General features: G+C 52.1%; 1 protein-coding gene across 3 annotated transcripts in view; it reads right to left on the bottom strand.

Moving 5' to 3' along the window:
* LOC140389583 (mediator of RNA polymerase II transcription subunit 12-like protein) overlaps positions 1-21,841 on the bottom strand; it is a 731,598-nt gene that overhangs the window by 174,721 nt on the left and 535,036 nt on the right. For all 3 annotated transcript variants that reach the window (XM_072473837.1, XM_072473838.1, XM_072473836.1), the window contains exon 17: positions 106-250. In XM_072473837.1, coding sequence (XP_072329938.1) covers positions 106-250 — 145 coding nt within the window. The remainder of the gene's footprint in view (positions 1-105; positions 251-21,841) is intronic.

The following is a 21,841-nucleotide window of genomic DNA, read 5'->3' on the forward strand; positions in this document are numbered from 1 at the left end:
ATGACAGCAAAACAGCACATTAATCAAACAAGTTCCTTAAACGCTGCGAGCTGCCATACAGAGGATGAAATTGACTGCTGCCAACATCAGTAAAACGCGACTCACTGGTTTCTGCTGTACTTTTCTTGTTCAGGATTTTCAGAATATCTTTGATAATCTTTTTCAGCTGGTGCCGGGCTTCGTCCCTCTGCTTCCCCACTCCGTACAGAAGAATCATTCGCTGATTGCATTCGTGACTTGAAGTCTCATCCTGTGATTAATAAGTACGGCTTGTTAACTAAATCCTTACAACATTGCTGGTAACTGATATGTTGGCAATAAACTTCCACAGCTTAGAATATTTCCCTGGAAGTTTTTTTTCTGTTCAACGGTCAGTAATGCATCGACTGTAAACCGGTTAAGAAAGCGAGCAAATCAGACCCCATGACTACAAAAGTCAATGTCTAAAAATGGGAGGATACTACTGGGATGTGATTGTTAACCAGACAGATTTAATGGCTGTAATAAGGTAGAATATTGGGGTTGATTAGCAGTCGCTCCCAATTTTCCATGCACTGTAACACAATAAGAACAACAAACACAGGTATATTTAAGATAAAGAAGGGCCCATCTTTCCTCTGGCACATCAGAGGCCTCCCCTTTGCATTTTAAGACTGAAGCCAACAGTATCAAGGTTGGAGTTCAGTATGAAATGCCTTGAGGGTGGGGTGCTCTGTGCCCACACTGCCCTGGATGTCGGGTCCTTAATTTCCACTGTGTCCTTTAGGAAGACAGAGAGCTGTGGCCAGATGGATCAAGCAGGAAGGGAAAAGAACAACACAAAAAACAGTATCGCCTGAATTCACAACTATTAGCTCTAAGTCAGGTAATCTGGAAAAAAGGGTCGCATGCCCTATCTTCTTGCTCCATGAGAACTTTCCTTCACAGGAGCAAGGAAAAGATTATACAAGCTATGGAAAAAGAAGAGAGTGGAATTATTTGGATTGTTCTACCAAAGAGGCACTGTGGGCCAAGTGGCCTCTTTCTGTGCTGTATCATTCTCTGATTCTACTACGAGGAGGACTGGATAAAATACATCAAATTAAAGTTTCTACTTTTACAAGAGGAAAGAAGAGTTTTGACTATTTTATTTCAATCGCGCCTTGTGATCTTTTCCTGAAGATTTTAACTGTGATGTGGGCATTGCTAGCAAGGCCAGCACAGATTACCCAACGCTTAACTGATCTAGTGTGTTTAGGCCTTCATCTTGAACTGCTGTAGTCTGTATTTGACCGTATTGTGCAATACAGTTTTAACTTTTTTTTTAAAGTATACCGCTTCTCTTCAACAAATCCCAGTTCACTTTGTGCACCAGACAGAAATAGAGTGAATAGGTCTCTGCGAATGCTGTGTTAACAAAATATCCAGCTGCACCAGTGTAGGATTCAGACAATTACCAGCAGGTTAAGGGAGAGTAAAAACTGTCCTCTTCTGAAATATCACAACTCCAAATTCTGCAGATAACATTTCCAGTTTAGCTACCACTTGACTGGCGTTGAGCCCGAGGCCAGGGCCTTAGATACGTATACACAGTGAAGCCACTCAAAGATAAGCCTGCAATGTTCAGCTTTCCAAATCATAGAACCAAAGAATTTACAGGGCGGAGGAAGGCCATTCGGCCCATCGAGTCTGCCCTTGGAAAGAGCAGCCCATGCCTCCACCAATCCCTGTAACCCAGTAACCCCACCTAACCTTTGGGACACTAAGGGGCAATTTAGCGATGGGCAATCCTCCTAGCCTGCACTTCTTTGGACAGTGTGCGTCCCCTCTTGCACCATGCTGTGTTTTGCGGTGAGTCCACCAGTCCCACCAATGTCAACCTCCACTGCTGATGAATCTGCGGGGGTGGGGGAGGGGAGTCGTTGGTACCGGATGATCCCGCTGGCGGGAATGCCCAGAAAATCGTGCCCATCATCTTTTGACATTATACAGATACTAAACTTACCAGGGTACATAGAAGAGGGAGAAAATAAAAGCACTTTTCATCGATGGCCCCCGGCCTTTAGCAGTGAATCTTCAACACGGAAACAGGCCATTCGGCCCAACTGATCCATGCGGGCATTTATACTGCAAATGAGCAGTCTCCTCCCAGCGCTCTTCATCTGGCCCGATCAGCACAACCTCGGATTACTTTCTTCCTCATGTACTTGTCCCTTCAGTGCATCCATGATATTCACCTCAACTGCTCCTTGTGATAGCATGTTCCGCATTCTAATCACTCTCTGGGTATGGAATTCAGATTCTCCTGAATTCCTTATTGGATTGAATGATGAATATCTTACATATATATATATATATATATATATATATATGTGTACATATGTATTGACAGTCAGAGAGATCTAGGTGTACAGGTCCACAGGTCACTGAAAGGGGCAACACAGGTGGAGAAGGTAGTCAAGAAGGCATACGGCATGCTTGCCTTCATTGGCCAAGGCATTTGAGTATAAGAATTGACAAGTCATGTTGCAGCTGTATAGAACCTTAGTTAGGCCACACTTGTTATTATCATAGATCATAGATATTATTATCATAGAATTTACAGTGCAGAAGGAGGTCATTCGGCCCATCGAGTCTGCATCGGCTCTTGGAAAGAGCACCCTACCCAAGGTCAACACCTCCACCCTATCCCCATAACCCAGTAATCCCACCCAACACTAAGGGCAATTTTGGATACTAAGGGCAATTTATCATGGCCAATCCACCTAACCTGCACATCTTTGGACTGTGGGAGGAAACCGGAGCACCGGGAGGAAACCCACGCACACACGGGGAGGATGTGCAGATGGGAGGATAGCTACGAGGAGCGGTTGAATAAACTCGGTTTGTTCTCATTGGAACAACGGAGGTTGAGGGGGCGACCTGATAGAGGTCTACAAAATTATGAGGGGCATAGACAGAGTGGATAGTCAGAGCCTTTTCCCCAGGGCAGAGGGGTCAATTACTAGGGGGCATAGATTTAAGGTGAAAGGGGCAAGGTTTAGAGGAGATGTACGAGGCATGTTTTTTTACACAGAGGGTAGTGGGTGCCTGGAACTTGCTGCCAGAGGAAGTGGTGGAAGCAGGGACGATAGCGCCATTTAAAGGGCATCTTGACAAATACATGAATAGGATGGGAATAGAGGGATACGGACCCAGGAAGTGTAGAAGATTTTAGTTTATACGGGCAGCATGTTCAGCACAGGCTTGGAGGGCCGAAGGGCCTGTTCCTGTGCTGTACTTTTCTTTGTTCTTTGTTCTTAACCCTCCCCCCCCCTCCCCCCTCCCCAACCCATGTACAAAGATCTTCCCTGCGTCTACCCTATCAAACCCTATTGAAATGCCTCAATTCAGAGATGACCCCAACACTCAGTTCCTTCACACTGGTGTTGTTGACAGTCAGGCCCAACATACATTTTGGTCGATAGAAATAGCTTTTTGGCTAATTTGGGTAAGTTGAACTGCATTCTGATTAGCAAATGTGGTAGTCACCACTGATGTATATATTAGGTGCTTTGTGGTAAGGCCCTGTACTACAGGTATGGAGGTAGTTCCCTGTCTACTGGCTCCGCCCAGTAGGCGGAGTATAAATATGTGTGCTCCTCGGACAGCAACCATTTCGCCAGCTGCTGTAGGAGGCCACACATCTTAGTGTAATAAAGCCTCGATTGCATCCAACTCTCGTCTTTGTGTATTTGATCGTGCATCAATTTATTACACTAAAGTTTTCAGAAGATGGACCTCCGCATCAAGCCGGTTCGCCTGCAGCTGGATCCGCAATCAGGCAACGCCAAAAAGGACTTTGAACATTGGCTAGCCTGTTTCAAAGCTTACATCAGGTCTGCACCAGACCCAATTCCGGAAGGTCAGAAGATTCAGATCTTCTACGCGCAGCTGAGCTCCAATGCCTTTCCGCTTATCCAGGATGCGCCGACCTACGAAAACGCCATGGCGCTACTGAAGGAAAACTACGCTCAGCGGTCTAACATGCTCTATGCCAGACACAGCCTCTCCACTCGTAGTCAACTCCCTGGTGAGTCAGTGGAAGATTTCAGGCATGCTCTAATTCCCCTAGTCAGGGACTGTGACTGTCAGGCCTTCACGGCCACGGAACACTCGAACTTGCTCATGAGAGACGCTTTTGTTACGGAGATAGGGTCGGATTACATCCGCAAGCGCCTCTTAGAAGGGGCCACGCTCGACCTCGCGGCAACCAAAAAGCTAGCACTCTCGCTGACGGTCGCTTCGCGCACCATCCAGGCCTACACCTCCGGCCGCGCGGCCCACCCTTCCTACGCATCGTTGACTCCGCAGACGGCCGACCCATCGGGGACCCCACTCAGTCAACCTCACACCTGTGCCGTGCGGCAGCCAACCAACCCCAGGGGCCCTAAATGTTACTTCTGTGGGCAGCCAAAACACCCCCGACAACGCTGCCCGGCCTGGAGCGCCCTTTGCAAGGCCTGCGACAAGAAGTGACACTTCGCTGCGATGTGCCAGGCCCGCGCAGTCGCCGCTATTGTTCCGCCAACCCCCCCCCCCCCCCACGTACGGCCAGTGGGCGCTGCCATCTTCCCCTCCCCGGACAACATGCGGCCCTTGGGAACCGTCATCTTGTTCGACCCCCACCACGTGCGGCCGGTGGGAGCCGCCATCTTCTTTGACCCCCCACCACGTGCGGCCCGTGGGCGCCGCCATTGTACCAGGACCCATGTCCCCCAGGCACCCCATCGTCTGCCACCATCGACGACCAGCCCCGTCTCGCCAAGGTCACGATTGACCAGTCCCGCCCACGCGACCTAGCAACGGCCTCTACCAACGTGAAAATTGATGGACATGAGATCTCCTGCCTGCTGGCCTCCAGGAGCATCGAGAGCTTCATCCATCCCGATACGGTAAGGCGCTGCTCCCTCGAGGTACACCCCACCAACCAGAGAATCTCCCTGGCCTCCGGGTCCCACTCCGTGGCGATCCGGGGGCACTGCATAGCCACTCTCACTGTCCAGGGCGTAGAGTTCAGCGGCTTCCGCCCCTACTTCCTCACCAACCTCTGCGCTGCCTTGCTACTCGGCCTGGACTTCCAGTGCAACCTCCAGAGCCTAACATTGAAATTCGGCAGGCCCCTACCACCCCTTACTGTGTGCGGCCTCGCGACCCTAAAGGTCGACCCACCTTCCCAATTTGCAAACTTAACCGCAGATTGCAAACCCGTGGCCACCAGGAGCAGATGGTACAGCGCCCAGGACAGGACCTTCATCGAGTCCGAAGTCCAGCGACGGCTTCGGGAAGGCATCATCAAGGCCAGCAACAGCCCCCGGAAAGCCCAAGTGGTAGTTGTGAAAACTGGGGAGAAACACAGAGTGGTCGTGGACTACAGTCAGACCATCAATAGGTACACGCAGCTCGACGCGTACCCCCTCCCACGCATATCTGATATGGTCAATCAGATTGCCCAGTACCGGGCCTTCTCAACTGTCGACCTAAAATCCGCCTCCCACCAGCTCCCCATCCTTAAGGCGGATCGCCCATCCACTGCCTTCGAGGCAGATGGCCGCCTTTACCACTTTCTTCGGGTTCCCTTTGGCGTCACCAACGGCGTCTCGGTTTTCCAACGGGGAATGGACCAATTGGTTGACCGGTACGGGCTGCGGGCCACTTTCCCGTACCTAGACAATGTCACCAGCTGCGGCCACGATCAGCAGGACCATGACGACAACCTTGCCAAATTTCTCCACACCGCCGTTCTCCACAACCTAATTTATAACAAGGAGAAGAGCGTGTTCAGCACGAACCACTTAGCCATCCTCGGCTATGTGGTCCAGAACAGAGTTCTGGGGCCCAATCCCGACTGCATGCGCCCCCTCATGGAACTCCCGCTCCCCCACTGCCCCAAGGCCCTCAAACGTTGCCTGGGGTTCTTTTCTTACTACGCCCAGTGGGTCCCAAATTATGCGGACAAGGTCTGCCCACTCATTCAATCCACTCTTTTTCCCCTAACTGCCGAGGCTCACGAGGCCTTCAACCGTATTAAGGCTGACATCGCCAAGGCCGCGATGCACGCAGTCGATGAGACGTTACCATTTCAAGTCGAGAGCGACGCATCAGACGTCGCTCTAGCCGCCACCCTCAACCAGGCAGGCAGGCAGGCCCGTGGCATTCTTTTCACGAACCCTTCATGCCTCCAAAATTCGGCATTCCACCGTCGAAAAAGAGGCCCAAGCCATCATTGTGGGGCATTGGAGACATCACCTGCCCGTCAGGAGATTCACTCTCCTCACTGACCAACGGACGGTAGCTTTCATGTTTAACAACACACAGCGGGGCAAGATCAAGAACGATAAAATCTTGAAGTGGAGGATCGAGCTCTCCACCTACAACTACGAGATTTTGTATCGCCCCGGTAAGCTCAACGAGTCCCCCGATGCCCTATCCCGAGGTACATGTGCCAGCGCACACGTGGACCGCCTCCGGACTCCTGCCCGACAACCTTTGTCACCCGGGAGTCACACGTTTGTACCACTTCATCAAGGCCCGCAATCTGCCCTACTCCGTCGAGGAAGTCAGAGCAATCACCAGAGACTGCCAGGTCTGCACGGAGTGCAAACCACACTTCTACCAGCCAGGCCGTGCGCGACTCGTGAAGGCATCCCGCCCCTTTGAATGCCTCAGCGTGGACTTCAAAGGGCCCCTCCCTCCACCGACCGTAACACGTACTTCCTCAGTGTGGTCGATGAATATTCCAGATTCCCCTTCGCCATCCCATGCCCCGACATGTCTGCCACTGTCATCAAAGCCCTCAACACCATCCTCGCTCTGTTCGGCGTCCCCGCCTAAGTCCACAGCGACAGGGGATCCTCATTCGTGAGCGATGAGCTGCGTCAGTTCCTGCTCAACAAGGGTATCGCCTCGAGCAGGACGACCAGCTATAACCCCCGGGGAAACGGGCAGATGGAGAGGGAGAATGGGACGGTCTGGAGGGCCGTCCAGCTGGCCCTACGGGCCAGAAATGTCCCGGCCTCCCGCTGGCAGGAGGTCCTCCCCGACGCACTGCACTCCATTCGGTCGCTCCTATGCACTGCGACTAATGACACACCCCATAAACGTCTTTTTGCCTTCCTCAGGAAGTCCACCTCCACAAGGCGGACCCGTTGGTTGAGGGTACAGCTACTCCACGCCAACCCACAGTACGCCTACGTGGCGTACCCCGACGGCCGCCAAGATACTGTCTCCCTCAGGGACCTGGCACCAGCTGGTTCCACACATACACACCCCTCCGGCTCGGCACCACCCTCCCCTTCCCCGGCGCACCCAGCCGCAACCCCCGCCCCAGGACATCCGTCCTCCCCCTGCCCACGCCTGAGAATGAAGAGGACTTCTACACGCTCCCGGAGTCACCGAAGACCAGACCAACACCGGAATTGCCGCCATTACTGCGGCGCTCCCAACGGCAGATCAAGGCTCCCGACCGACTGAACCTGTAATTTGATCGGGACTCTTAAAAAAACATCATCCTTCTGTATAACTCTCCTCCACCCCCGCTGGACTCAATTTTTTTCCTGTACTTTAAAACATCTACTTGTATATCGTTCTCCACCACTCCCGCCGGATTCAACTTTAACAGGGGGTGAATGTGGTAGTCACCACTGATGTATATATTAGGTGCTTTGTGGTAAGGCCCTGTACTACAGGTACGAGGGTATTTCCCTGCCTGCTGGCTCCGCCCAGTAGGCGGAGTATAAATATGTGTGCTCCTCATACAGCAGCCATTTCGCCAGCTGCTGCAGGAGGCCACACATCTTAGTGTCATAAAGCCTCGATTGCATCCCAACTCTCGTCTTTGTGTAACTGATCATGCATCAGCAAATATAAACAAAGAAGACACTGTTGGTGGGCATGTTATCGCCTACTCATTTGTATGATGAATACTTGAACATTTTTGTCCATTTCGTGGTAAGACAAAGGGCAGAGTTCATAAAAACCTTGATTACTGATCGCTGATAGATATTTAAATATGTACACACATAGGTTTACCTGTATTATATAAGTTGTTTTCTTCTAAAATTAGTGCATGTGGTTAGCCAGTGATTGTCTTGGGCAGCACTCTGCCGTAACCAAATTGATCCTTTAATTGATAAAAAAGAGTGGCAATGCTGTTGCATTGCTTAACTTCCTTTTTCGCACAGAACAATTGAAAAATGCGGATGAGATCAAATTGGAAGCAATCAGCTATTCCTCTTTCAGAATTAGGTCATGTCTGAGCGTTCTCAAGCAGACTAAAATACATCTTAAAGCTTAAAACCTTCGGTTCTGTTAAACAAAGAGTTGCATTCTATTTCCTTCGCCTTTTCATCGGACTGGGAAAATGAATTAGGATCCCAGCAACTATAATCAAGAGGTATATGTAACTGTTTAAAAACTGTCATTAAGAATAACAAAAGCTGAAAAAGTTATGATGCGAATCACAGCTGATATGAGGTGCAATCTAACAGAAATGTTTCGAAGTGTCATTTGTGGCGGGTTTTGCTGGGAGTTTCCTGCCAGCTCTGCTGGTGAGTTCCCCACCACTATCTAACCACACTTGGATTGGATTGGATTTGTTTATTGTCACGTGTACAGTGAAAAGTATTTTTCTGCGAGCAGCTCAACAGATCATTAAGTACATGGGAAGAAAAGTGAATAAAGGAGAATACATAATAGCGCAACACAAGGTACACAATGTAACTACATAAGCACCGGCATCGGATGAAGCATACAGGGTGTAGTGTTAATGAGGTCAGTCCATAAGAGGGTCATTTAAGAGTCTGGTAACAGCGGGGAAGAAGCTGTTTTTGAGTCTGTTCGTGCGTGTTCTCAGACTTCTGTATCTCCTGCCCGATGGAAGAAGTTGGAAGAGTGAGTAAGCCGGGTGGGGGGGGGGGGGGGGGGGGTCTTTGATTATGCACTTTGTCACTTCTTTGGGATCTGGGGAGTTTCTCACCGGTTTAGACCACACTTAGAATTATTTTCATCATTGGGGAGCTGAACTCATTGGCCAGACTGGTTCTTCAGAGATTGCCTCGCCATCTTTAAGTGAGCTTGTGTGTCCCCCACACAGGGGCAATGTCAACTACCACACATATGGGCATTATTCCACACACCCCTCCCAAGTGACAATGTCCTTGGGCCCCCCCTCTCTTCAGGCCCCCTCCACACCCCTTTACAGGCCCTCCCACTTCCAGGACCCCCACCCTTCAATACCCGCAACCTTCCAGAGGCCCCTACTTACCTGCTCTGCACACTCCCACCCCTTATAACCGCCCCCCCCCCCCAACCTCCTTGCATGGGCATAGCCCCCCTCAGGCCCTGAACCGTGACGGTTCCACCCTGGCACCTGGGCACTCTTGCCATACTGCCAACCTAGCAGTGCTCCTGTCGGCTTTGCAGTGTCACCCAAACACTTTAGCAGTGCCAGGATGAAGTGCTCAGGTGCTAGCCTGGCAGTGCCAAGGTGCCACATTCCAGGCACGGGCCATGGGCCATCCTGTCCCGTGCCTGACCACCCAAGGGCCTGCGACCAGTACTGAACGGCGCCCGGCTGGGGCCATCCTGGGGAGGCTGGTAGATTCTGGGTGAACTCGCTTAATGAGGTTTAAAACTTTAATTGCTTTTAAAAGGCTAGGTCACACCCATTGTGGGTGGGATCGTGATTTTGACACCTCGCGGGATCTGGTAGAGGATCTCGCCCAGAGTACGAGCTGCCGGGAAGCCTTCACCCGGCATCTACCGGCTGTGTCGCACTTCCGGTCAAGCGCGACCCGGTCGGTAGATTGCAGCCATTGTGAATTTGAATGGTTAAGTGTTTTTCTCATGCTACACTGAACCTTTTTGAAGGTTCATTTTAATCTGATAATGAATCAAAGGGCGTAATTCTCCGGCAATATTTCCATGTGTGGGAGCGAGCGGGAATTGCCGTGAGCTTCCCGGTGCTCGGCCCATCGAGGCCGGCAATGCAATTCAACGTTAATTGGTCCACTTAACGAAGCCTCACGTGCTTCTTGTAGCAAATGAAGGCTCACCAGCTGATTCGTCGGGACCCCTGCTAACAAGGTGAAGCGCACTTAAGCTGCACTTGCTCAGCCAACCCCAGCCTGCTCGCAAGGAGATGGCAGCAAGGAGACCAGTGCCACGATTCAGGGACGCTGACCCAGAGAGGCTCCTGGACGCAGTGGAGGCCAGGTGGGTTGTCCTGTTCCCCCGAGGGTCCTGGAGAGTCAGCTACAAGGCAGCCAGTGCTGTCTGGGATGAGGTGGCGGCAGCTGTAAGCTCGGGGAGTGTGATAAGGAGGGCTGACCTCCAGATCAACGACCTGCAGCAGGCAGCACAAGCAAGTGGAAACCAGCCCCCCACCCCCTCCCTCGCTGGGAGCATCCACCCCCCAACTCCTCATGTGACCCCCAGCCCTTCATCAAGCCCCTTCAACCTCCCCCCACCGCCTCCTTCACACCCTGTGTCCCATCACTGTGAACCACGCGTGTGGCTAACGATGCCCTCTCTATATCTCCACAGCAAAAGCTCTCCCATAACCGTTGGTAGAGGGCCCAGACTGGTGGAGGGGTGCCGGACATAAGGATCCTCACCTTCTTCGAGGAGCGCACCCTGGAGGTAATTGAGGTGGCCAACGACAGATCGGTCAGACATGCGGAGGCTGGTGGACGCCCCAGTGGGGAGGAACCACTGGGCTCCACCCGGAGGACCTGTCAAACGTGAGTTGTTATTGCCTTACTGACTGACCCATCCCTCCCACTGACCACATGTCCATTCTCCCACAGTTCCTCCAGCCGACGATGCTGGCCCATTGCAGGCGGCACCCTCTCCTGACTCCAAGGAGAACACCTCAGAGGCGAGCTCCGAGGATGCAACCGTAGTTGTGGCACAGTTGTCACCTTCACTCTCCACCAGCACAGGTACACGCATCTTGGTGGGACATGTTGGTTGACCAGCTTCTGGGGCACAATCTGGTGAGCATCACACGGCTGGTGATGCACATCAAATGGAGGCAGGAACCCCCTCGTGAGACAGCAGTCGGAGGTGTACTGGATCCCAGGACCCAGCTGTGTCCCAACATGATGCTGAGTCTGTGGTACAGAGGTACCCGGAGCTGATGTAGACGGTAGGGACCAACCTGGTCATTCAGGGGGAGATGTCAGCATCAATCCAGCAGATCCATAGCTGGGACGAACACTGCCAGGATGGCGGCCGCAGGGGAGAGTCTGGAGCACGATGTCGGCACCATGAGTGATGGTGTCCAAGGCGCCGCGCAGTCGGTGGCGGTCATGGCCGAGGGTCTCGGCAGAATGTCCGACTCGCTGGGGGATGTGACCCAGTACCAGACCGACGTTGATGAGGTTCTGCAAGACGTGCCCGCTCTCAGATGGGAATGACTGAGGGGCTGCGGACCTTGTCCCAGTCGCAGGTGGGCATGGCTGAGGCAGTGCGGAGCATACCCCAGTCACTGAGGACGGCATCGTAGCGCAGTGGTTAGCACAGTTGCTTCACAGCTCCAGGGTCCCAGGTTCGATTCCCGGCTAGCGTCACTGTCTGTGTGGAGTCTGCACGTTCTCCCACAGTCCAAAGAGGTGCGGGTTAGGTAGATTGGCCATGCTAAATTGCCCTTAGTATCCAAAAAGGATAGGTGGGGTTACTGTGTTACGGGGATGGGATGGAGGTGTGGGCTTAGGTGGGGTGCTCTTTCCAAGGGCTGGTGCAGACTCGATGGGCCGAATGGCCTCCTTCTGCACTGTAAATATGATTCTATGACACCATGGTGCAGACCATGGGGAACCGTCAGGGCTAGCAGAGCCAGATGATGCCGGGGCAGCCGGGGCTCAAACTAGCTGCTCCTCCATTCCAAGGTGGACCCCAGAGCCCTAAGGGCACAGATCGGGAGGAGGGGGCACAGAGTGCCAATCCGCACCAATCGCATGGAGCAGGGATGTTGGCTACCAGCTGTTCCGAATTCCACCCGTTTGATGAGACAGCGTCTCGGGTCAGCACACGGGACAGGGCAACACGGCTGCGCATGTGCCACTGACACGTGAGCCGGGGCCGCCGACCCGAGAGCCCCCAGACGACACCCGCCATGGCTCGAATGCCGTGGGACGAGGTAAGCAGCTGGCTTTCACCACCTCTGATGTGCATCTTGGGGAAACACCAAGACATAGTGGTAGACCTAGGAAGGCCAAGCACGGTGAGGTTCTCTGAGGGCACCGGGGGACTGGGAGCGGGATGGGGTGGGGATGGGGAAGCGGTGGGGGTGGAGGGAAGGGAGTGGGGTGGCAATGTGGGGGTTGGGAGGGTGGGGGGGCTGGCACCATCAGTAGTGGAGTTTGTAGAACACCTTAAAAAGCTTTTCGCAAAAGCATTATGAAGCCTCTATCACTTCCTTCCGCAATGCAGGCCGACCCTCCCCCCTCTCCCCCCCAACCCTTTACCCATCTCTCTAGGCATCACCCCCCCCCCCACCCCCATGGTGGCCCACCCCTATGGAGGGTCCCCCACCGAGCACTGGGGTGGCAAACCCAGCATACCCGGTCTCTTTGCCCATCATCTCCTCGGCCCCACACAGAAGCCCTTCTGCCAGGTTCACATTTTTCAAAAGGAGTACTAACCGCCGCTATTGTGAGCTGGGGAGGCCGCTGAATGACAGGAGGCTATTGGATATGGGGTAGCTCTCGTTAATTGCATGGAAAGGCTTAAGTGGTGATAATTGGTTTCGCGCCACACTACTGCGAGATCCTGATGTCGCCTAGGGGAGCGGGCTGGTTGCACCGTAAACCGTTTGCCGCCTGGCGTGCAATCTCTTTTTTGGCCTCTCCTGCTATTCACCGGCCTCGTTACGCTTGAGCGAAAGCGCAACGAAGCCTGAGAATCACGCCCTGAGTCACTTTTGGGGGGAATTCTGCCCAGTGAAACCAGCACCCTGCGGGTCTATACAGGAATCCATCTCAGCTTTCGGGGAGAATTATGCTAAGCAGTGGGTAACTAGCTCTGAAAATTGTATCCGTATCAAAGTGAAACCTGTCATAGTTCAATCAACTTTAAAAATGCAAGTTCTCATTCAACTGTGAGGAAGTTGCCGTGCTATGTACTCTGGGATAACACAGGCTGCAGCTGGATGCAGCTTTAACCAAAAGATACTCCAAACCTTGAAGTTAGTTCAATCTGATTTATTGAACCAGTAGCACAGTTAGCACAGTTCTCTATGAGTTCGACTCTCTGCTAACCTAAGTGTGGTTACTCTGTCTGACTGAACCAGACTAGCTCTTAGCCACGTGCTGGAGGTGTGATATTGTACATACACCCTGACTCACTCTGTAGATGTTCATCAGTGGAAAGAGGTGAAGTGTGAGCGCCTCGTGCCTTTTATAGTGAGATACCACCCCTGAATGTCCTGCCTCTTCATTGGTCATGTCCTGTTCTCTGTGTTCATTAGCTGCCTGTCTGTGCCTGTCTGTATATCATTATCTGCACGTCTGCATATCATGACAGAAGTCATTGCCTCAATTTTAATTCGATAGTGTGTGGGGTTGGGGCTTGACTGACCAGTTTAAACTGGTGTGTATCTGAAAGTTATTTATTCGTGGTACATCTGTCAGAGCAGAGAGAGGACAGGGCGAGTGAATTCCTCGCAGAGTGAAAACATTTAAACTGAGGAGAGTGGGAGTCCAGTGTTAGATATTGGGTGAGTAGTATTGAAAGAGCACTTTTTAATCCAACTGAAATGTAACCGTTTTGTTTCCACTTTAAAAAAGCAAGCCATTGGGAATTAACTGTCAATCAACTGGATGGTCACTGAGTAAGTATTGGCTGGGAATTTGCTGCCAGAATGACAGAGAGTTTAATGGTCCCTCTTCCCACCCTCCGGATTGTATAAATCATCAAACAATGCTTGGCGAGGAAAAGAGATATCTGGTGAATTGTGAGGCACTTCGAGTTGCACAGTTCCAGGGTTAGCTTTGTCAAAACAGTAGCTCACCCTCAAGCTCCCCATGAGTTTCATGAAGTCCAGGCATTTTCACCGATTAAATTTGTTGTAGAAAGTTAAGGCTGCGATTTGATGGTGAAGTATATTTTAATGAGGAGATAGATTCTTACACATTCTTACAATTCCAGTCAACTCCTCCAGGGTGTTGTGTTCAATTGTTCGGTGTTCAATCGCGTACATCTGTCCACTACTCCACTGTGGGTGAAGCCTGAGGGAGTGGTCATCATTTTTCAAAAAATTTAGAATACTCAATTCATTTTTTCCAATTAAGGGGCAATTTAGCATGGCCAATCCAACTACCCTGCACATCTTTGGGTTGTGGGGGCGAAACCCACGCAAACACGGGGAGACTATAGTGTAGGTTAGATGGCTTTTGTTTCGGTGCAACATCGTGGGCCGAAGGGCCTGTATGTACTGCGCTGTATTGTTCTATGTTCTATGTTCTAATGTGCAAACTCCACACCGACAGTGACCCAGAGCCGGGATCGAACCTGGGACCTCGGCGCCGTGAAACTGCAGTGGTAACCACTGCGCCACCGTGCTGCCCTGGGTGTGGTCATCATTAACTGAAAGCAGGCTGAAAGCATTTAGGCTGCAGACACCTGGGAGCATTTTGATGAAAGCTCAAGTCGTGAGGGCCTGCCTCTTTGCATTGTCCCTTGCCTGATGCGAAATGGTGCTCCTCACACTGTGCAAAATTGCCTCTGACCAAGGGAGTGATGCACGATCAATTGCACAAAGACTAAAGTTGGGTACAACTGTGGCTCACCACATTCACCCCCTGTTAAAAATGAGTCCGGCGGGGGTGACGTGGAACAATATACAATTAGTGCAATCATGTACAGTGGCAGGGAAAGAAAAGTCTATGTTGACAGTCCGGAGTCCGTCAAAGGTTCAGCCGGTCCGGTGCTTTGGTGCTTCGTTGGGAGCGGCGTAACGGTGGCGGCGAAGTCGGTGCTGACGGTGGTGGAGGTGGCACCGATGGCGGTGCTGATATTGGCCAGTCATCGACGAACTCCGGGAGCATGCAAAAGTCCTCTTTGTCCTCTTGTGCGGAAAAGGGGAGGGGGGGGTGGTCTGGTGGGGTCAATATTGGCGGCGCGGTGGGAGGTGGGGGGGGGGGGGGGGGTGTTGGGGTGGAACCTGACGGTGACTGTACAAAAGCCTCGGATCGGGAGGCTAGGGAGATCCTTTGATTGGCAGGGTGGGCCGCGAGGGAGCGAGGGAGCAGCGCCTTACCGTATCTGGGTGAACGAAGCTTTCAGTGCTCCCGGAGTGCAGCAGGCACGAGGTCGCGTGGCCGTTGATTTTAACCGTCGTCGACGCAGTGGCCAGGTTGTGCGGGCGAGATTGGTCCAGCGTCATCGAAGCGAGTTGCGGGTAGCCATCGGATGCTTCGGGTGGCAAGCAAGCGCAGTTCCGATGTTGGGTTGTCCGGAGACCCTGTGGCGGACAAGATGGCAGCGCCCATGGTGCGCACATTGCGGGGTCGGCACAAGGTGGCGGCACCCATGGGGCACATGTGGCCGACGGGGGACAGGATGGCGGCACCCATTGGTCGCACATGGACCCGGGAGGAGAGGATGGCGGCTCCCATTGTACGTGTGGCGTGGAGGAGGGGGCGATAGCGGGCGCGATCGCAGCGACTGCGCGGGCCTGGCACACAGCCGCGAAGTGGCCCTTTTTACTGCAGGCTTTACAAATGGCAGTGCGGGCCGGGCAGTGCTGGCTGGGGTGTTTCTGCTGACCGCAGAAATAGCAGCAGGGACCCCCGGGGTGCGCGGATCGGCGTGCGGCACAGGCGTATTGCGAAGGCAGGGCCCCGGCTGAGGAGGTCGTCGGTGGGGTCCAGGAGGTGTAGGAAGGAGTAGAAGGGTGGGCAGCGCGGCGGGAGAGGTACGATTGTACGTTACGGGATGCGACCGTCATGGAGAGCGGCAAGGTTTTCGTCTCCGCCAGTTCGAGCGTGGCCCCTTCCAGCAATTGTTCGCGGATGCGGTCCGACGCAATCCCCGTCACTAAGGCATCGCGCATGAGGAGATTTGCGTGTTCGGCGGCCGTGACGGCCTGACAGTCACAGTCCCGGACGAGTGGGATTAGGGCCCGCCAGAAGTCTTCGATGGCTTACCAGGTAGTTGCGAGCGGGTGGCAAGTACATGCCTGGCGAAGAGCGTGTTCGCCTTCTGCGCGTCGTGTTCTTTGAGGAGTTCCATTGCTTTTGTGTAATTCGTGGCGTCTTGGATCAACGGGAACACGCTGGAGCTCAGTCTGGAGTACAGGACGTTTATCTTCTGAGCCTCCGTTGGAGCGGGATCCGCCGCCTTGATGTAGGCCTCAAAACATGCTAGTCAGTGAGTAAAGTCTTTCCTGGCGTCGGGCGAGTGCGGATCCAGCTGCAGGCAATCGGGCTTAATTCTGATATCCATTCTGTGGAAAATCTGACTGTAACAAATTGATGCACGATCAATTGCACAAAGACTAAAGTTGGGTACAACTGTGGCTCACCACAGGGAGTGAGATGTCTATGGCCATTCGTGGACTCTGACTGACTGCCACAGCATATTCACACACAAACTGGTGTGAGTGTTGTCTCTCCATTTTTCCAAAGCACTGAAGAGCAAAATGGTGAACAATATACTGACTCCAATTGATATTTAAGTGCTCTCGAGAAATGCCTCGGGCCAAAGAAAAATGTGATGATTAAGCAACGCACGCTTCACCAGAGATGCCAGGAAAATGGCAAGCCCATAAATCACACGTGGCAGCAGTGTGCCCGTTGAGTCTGCACCGACCCTCTGACAGAGCACCCTACCGAGGTCCACTCCCTTATCCTATCCCCGTAACCCCACCTAACCCACACACCTTTGGACTGTGGAAGGAAACCGCAACACCCAGAAGAAATCCATGCAGATACAAGGAGAACTTGCAAACTCCTCACACACACCCAAGGCCGGAATTGAACATGGCGCTGTGAGGCAGCAGTGCCAACCACTATGCCACCATGGATCCAAAATTGGATTAGTGGCAGGCCGCAGAGGGTGATTGTTGAAGGCTGTTTTTGTGATTGGAAGCCCGAGTCTAGTGGTGTTCCGCAGGGATTCGGTGCTGGGTACTGTGTGGTTTGCCATGCACACAAATGATCTGAATGTGAACGGAAGAGGTATGATTGGTAAATTTGCAGATGGCACAAAAATTGGTGGTGTGATAAATAGTGAAAAGGAAAGCCTTAGGTTACAGCACAATACAGACAGGCTGGTTAGATGGAGGAACAGTGGCAAAGGGCAGCACGGTAGCACAGTGGGTAGCACTGTTGCTTCACAGCTCCAGGGTTCCAGGTTCGATTCCCGACTTGGGTCACTGTCTGTGTGGAGTCCGCATGTTCTCCCCACGTCTGCGTGGGTTTCCTCCGGGTGCTCTGGTTTCCTCGAACAAGTCCCGAAAGACGTGCTTGTTAGGTAATTTGGACATTCTGAATTCTCCGTGTACCCGAACAGGCGCCAGAGTGTGGCGGCTAGGGGCTTTTCACAGTAACTTCACTGCAGTGTTAATGTAAGCCTCCTTGTGACAATAAAGATTATTATTAAATGGAATTTAACCCTGAAATGTGTGAGGTGATGCATTTTGAGAGGACTAACACGGCAAGGGGATACACAATGAATGGTAGAACATTGGGAAGTACAGAGAAACCTCGGGGTGAATGCCAAAGATCCCTGAAGGCAGCAGGACTGTAGATAAGATTCTTACGAAGGCCTATGGGATACATGCCTTTGTTAATCGAGGCATAGAATACAAGAGCAAGAAGGTTATGCTGGAACTGCATAAAGAGCTGGTTACGTCACAGCTGGAGTACTGTGTGCAGTTCTGGTCCCGATAGGGAGGAAGTGATTGTACTCGAGGGGGTGTAGAGGAGATTCATCAGGATGTTGCCTGGGCTGGAGCATTTCGGCCTTGACCTGAGATTGGATAGACTGGGGTTATTTTCTTTAATGTAGAGAAGGCTGAGAGGGGTACCTGATTGAGATGTACAAAATCATGAGGGACACCGAGAGGGTAGATAGAAAGAAACCCTTCCGCTCAGTAGAGGGGTCAATAACCAGGGGCCATAGATTTAAGGTCAGGGGTAGAAGATTTAGAGAGGATTTGAGGAAATGTTGTTGCACCCAGAGGGCGGTGGGAATCTGGACCTCACTGCCAGAGGGGGTGGTAGAATTGGGAACCCCCATCACGTTTACGTAGTGTTTAGATGACCACTTGAACTGCCGCAGCATGCAAGACTATGGACCAAATGCTGGAAAATAGGATTAGAGTAGATAAGTGCTTGATGGACAGCATGGACACGATGGGCTGAAGGGCCTCTTCCTGTGCTACAAAGCTCTATGACTCTATAACAAACATTGGTGCTCACTCGTTAGAGATTCGATTTTCTCCAGTACAGAGTGACAGCAATCTACAGTAAAGCTCACACAAAACAATGTCAAAGCAATGCCTCCACTTCCTATCCTGTACAACATGATAGAATTGCCATCATTCTTTGGAACTAACAATCGCAAATTCAACTTCAAGTACTCAGAGATCAACTCCTGCAGAAAGATGGACATGGCTGGTGTGTTATGCTGCTTCGGATAACACAGGCTGCTCCTTGATGCAGTCTTAACTAAAGGATGCTCCAGACTCTGAAATGAGTTCAACGTGTTTATTGAACTATGAACACAGTTCTCAAATGAGTTCGACTCTCTGCTAATGTAACTGTAGTAACTCAGTCTAACTGTACCAGCTTGCTCTAAACCACGTGCTGGGGTGTGATGCTGCTGATCAACCCTGTCTAACTCTCTAGATGTCTGTCTGTGGAAAGGGGCAGGGTGTGAGTGCCTCATCCCTTTTATAGTGTTTATGTCATGCCCCCTTGTGGTGATGCCACCTTTGAGTGTCCTGACTGCCCACTGGTTGTGTCCTATTCTGAGTGTTCATTGTTTGCATGTTTGCATATCATGACATCTGCCCCTTTTTTTTTGTATATACGTGTGAATGTGTCTGTCTAATGTGACTGACTGAGGAATACAGAACAGAACAAACAAAACAAATGCTCATGAGTCCAGTCTCTGAGGCTTGCGTCTGATCCTCGTCGACCGCCAGAGAGGTGGTGGAGGGGATGACGGTGTCTTGACAGACAAGTGGGAGGCACGACTGGTGGCCTCGTGGTTCGAGGTGTCTGGAGGTGGCAATTCGACATGTGGAAATGGAGGGGAAAGTGGTTGTGGGCAAGCAACATTTTGCAGTGCCCTTCGATTCCTTCGCACAATGGAGCCATCAGCCATACGTATGACATAGGATCTGGGCGCGGTCTGTCGAACAACGACAGCCGGAGCAGATCACCCACCATCCGGTATCTTCTTCCTGACCGTGTCTGCCGGGGATAGCACGTCCAGATCGGTGGCATGGCTGTCGCGAAGCTGCTGCATCTTCTGCAGCACCGGGAGGTGATCAAGGTTGGGCAGGTGTATGGCTGGAAGCCTCATCCGCAGGTCCCTGTTCATCAGCAGTTGAGCTGGTGACATGCCAGTGGACAAGGGAGTCGCCCGGTACGCAATTAGTGCAAGGTGTATGTTGGAAGCAGAGTCCGAGGCCTGGCGGATGAGCTGCTGAACGATGTGCACCCCTTTTTCGACTTTGCCATTGGACTGCGGATAGTGCGGACTGGAGGTGACATGTCTGTAATTGTAGCTCTTGGCAAATGTGGACCATTCTCTACTGTGGAAGCACGGGCTGTTGTCGCTCATGACGATGTTCGGGATGCCATGCCGTGAGAATATCTCTTCACGCTTTGATGACGGTCCGTGAGGTGAGGCCTGGCAGATTCAGCACCTCAGGATAGTTCGAAAAGTAATCAATGATTAAGATATAGTCGCGACCATTCGCGTGGAATAGGTCAATACCAACCTTGGGCCACAGCGAGGTCTCTAGGTCATGCGGTTGGAGCGTCTCCTTGCTCTGCGCTGGTTGGAACCTCTGACAGGTTTCGCAGTTCAGGACCATGTCCGTGATGTCCTGGTTGATGCCGGGCCAGTAGACAGCTTGCCAGGCCCTGCGTCTGCACTTTTCTACGCCCAGGTGTCCCTCATGAATCTGCTGCAGCACCATGCTCTGGAGACATAGCGGGATGACTATCCTGTAAGCTTGAGCAGGATGCCGTCGATCAGCATCAGGTCGTGCTTGATGTTGTAGGATTGAGGGCATTGCCCTTTCTGCCAGCCATTGCTGAGGTTGTGGATGACGCACTGCAACAGGGGGTCTTTGGCCGTCTCTTCTCGGATGAGAACGATCTTCTCATCTGTTGCCGGGAGAGTGCTTGCACACAGCTGTACCTGCAATTTAATGTGCTGGATGATCTCCAGTGGTTCACTGGGTGAGTTGACGGAGCGGGACAATGGATCGGCGATGATGAGCCCCTTGCCAGGTGTGTACACCAAACTGAAATCATACTTCCGGAGTTTGAGCAGAATTCTCTGCAAAAGAGGCGTCATGTCGTTACGGTCCTTTTGGATGATGTGGACCAGAGGCCTATGATCCGTCTCAACAGTAAATTTTGGCAAGCCGTAGACATAATCATGAAATTTGAGGATGCCAGTGAGGAGACCTAAACACTCCTTCTCAATCTGCGCATATCTGGTCTCAGTGGGTATCATTGCTCGTGACGTGTATGCTACTGGTACCCAGCTTGACGTGTCATCTCTTTGAAGCAACACCGCCCCAATGCCATCCTGACTTGTATCTGTGGATATCTTGGTGTCTCGGTCTGGGTCAAAGAATGCAAGGACAGGTGCAGTGGTGAGCTTGGCTTTTAGGTCTAGCCACTCTGTTCGGTGCTTGGGCAGCACGGTAGCATAGTGGTTAGAACAGTTGCTCCACAGCTCCAGGGTCCCAGGTTCGATTCCCAGCTTGGGTCACTGTCTGTGTGCAGTCTGCACATCCTCCCCGTGTGTGCGTGGGTTTCCTCCGGGTGCTCCGGTTTCCTCCCACAGTCCAAAGATGTGCAGGTTAGGTGGATTGGCCGTGCTAAATTGCCCCTAGTGTCCAAAATTGCCCTTAGTGTTGGGTGGGGTTACTGGGGGTTATGGGGATAGGGTGGAGGTGTGGGCTTGGGTAGGGTGCTCTTTCCAAGAGCCGGTGCAGACTCGATGGGCCGAATGGCTGTCAGCATTGTAAATTCTATGATTCTATGATTCCACTCAAAGGGGGTTGATTTTTTCACCAGGTTGCGTAGGACCGTGGTGTGTGTGGCCAAATTCAGGATGAACTTGCCAAGGATATTGACCATTCCCAGGAAGCGCAGTACTATTCTTGTCCTCAGGGACTTTCATTGCCTCGATGGCTTCAATTTTGTCCATGTCCGGCGCACACCGTGTCGCAAAATCTGATCGCCCAGCAACTTTAGCGTGGATGTCCCAAAACAGCACTTGGACCTGTTTAGCTTGAGGCCATGTTCATGTACGCGTCGGAATACTTTCTTGAGTCGCGACACATGTTCCTCTGGGGTTGTGGACCAGATTCTGATATCGTCAACGTAGACACGAACCCCTATTCACTCCATCATCTGTTCCATGATGCGATGGAAAATCTCTGATGTCGAGATGATGCCAAATGGCATTCGGTTGTAGCAGAACCTGCCAAAAGGTGTGTTGAAGGTGCAGAGCCTTCTGTGGATTCTTCAAGTTGGATTTGCCAAAATCCTTGGGATGCGTCCAATTTTGTGAAGAAGCGCGTGTGTGCCAACTCGCTCGTGATTTCTTCCCTCTTCGGGAA

Source organism: Scyliorhinus torazame, chromosome 14 (assembly GCF_047496885.1).
Source record: "Scyliorhinus torazame isolate Kashiwa2021f chromosome 14, sScyTor2.1, whole genome shotgun sequence".
NCBI lineage: Eukaryota > Metazoa > Chordata > Chondrichthyes > Carcharhiniformes > Scyliorhinidae > Scyliorhinus > Scyliorhinus torazame.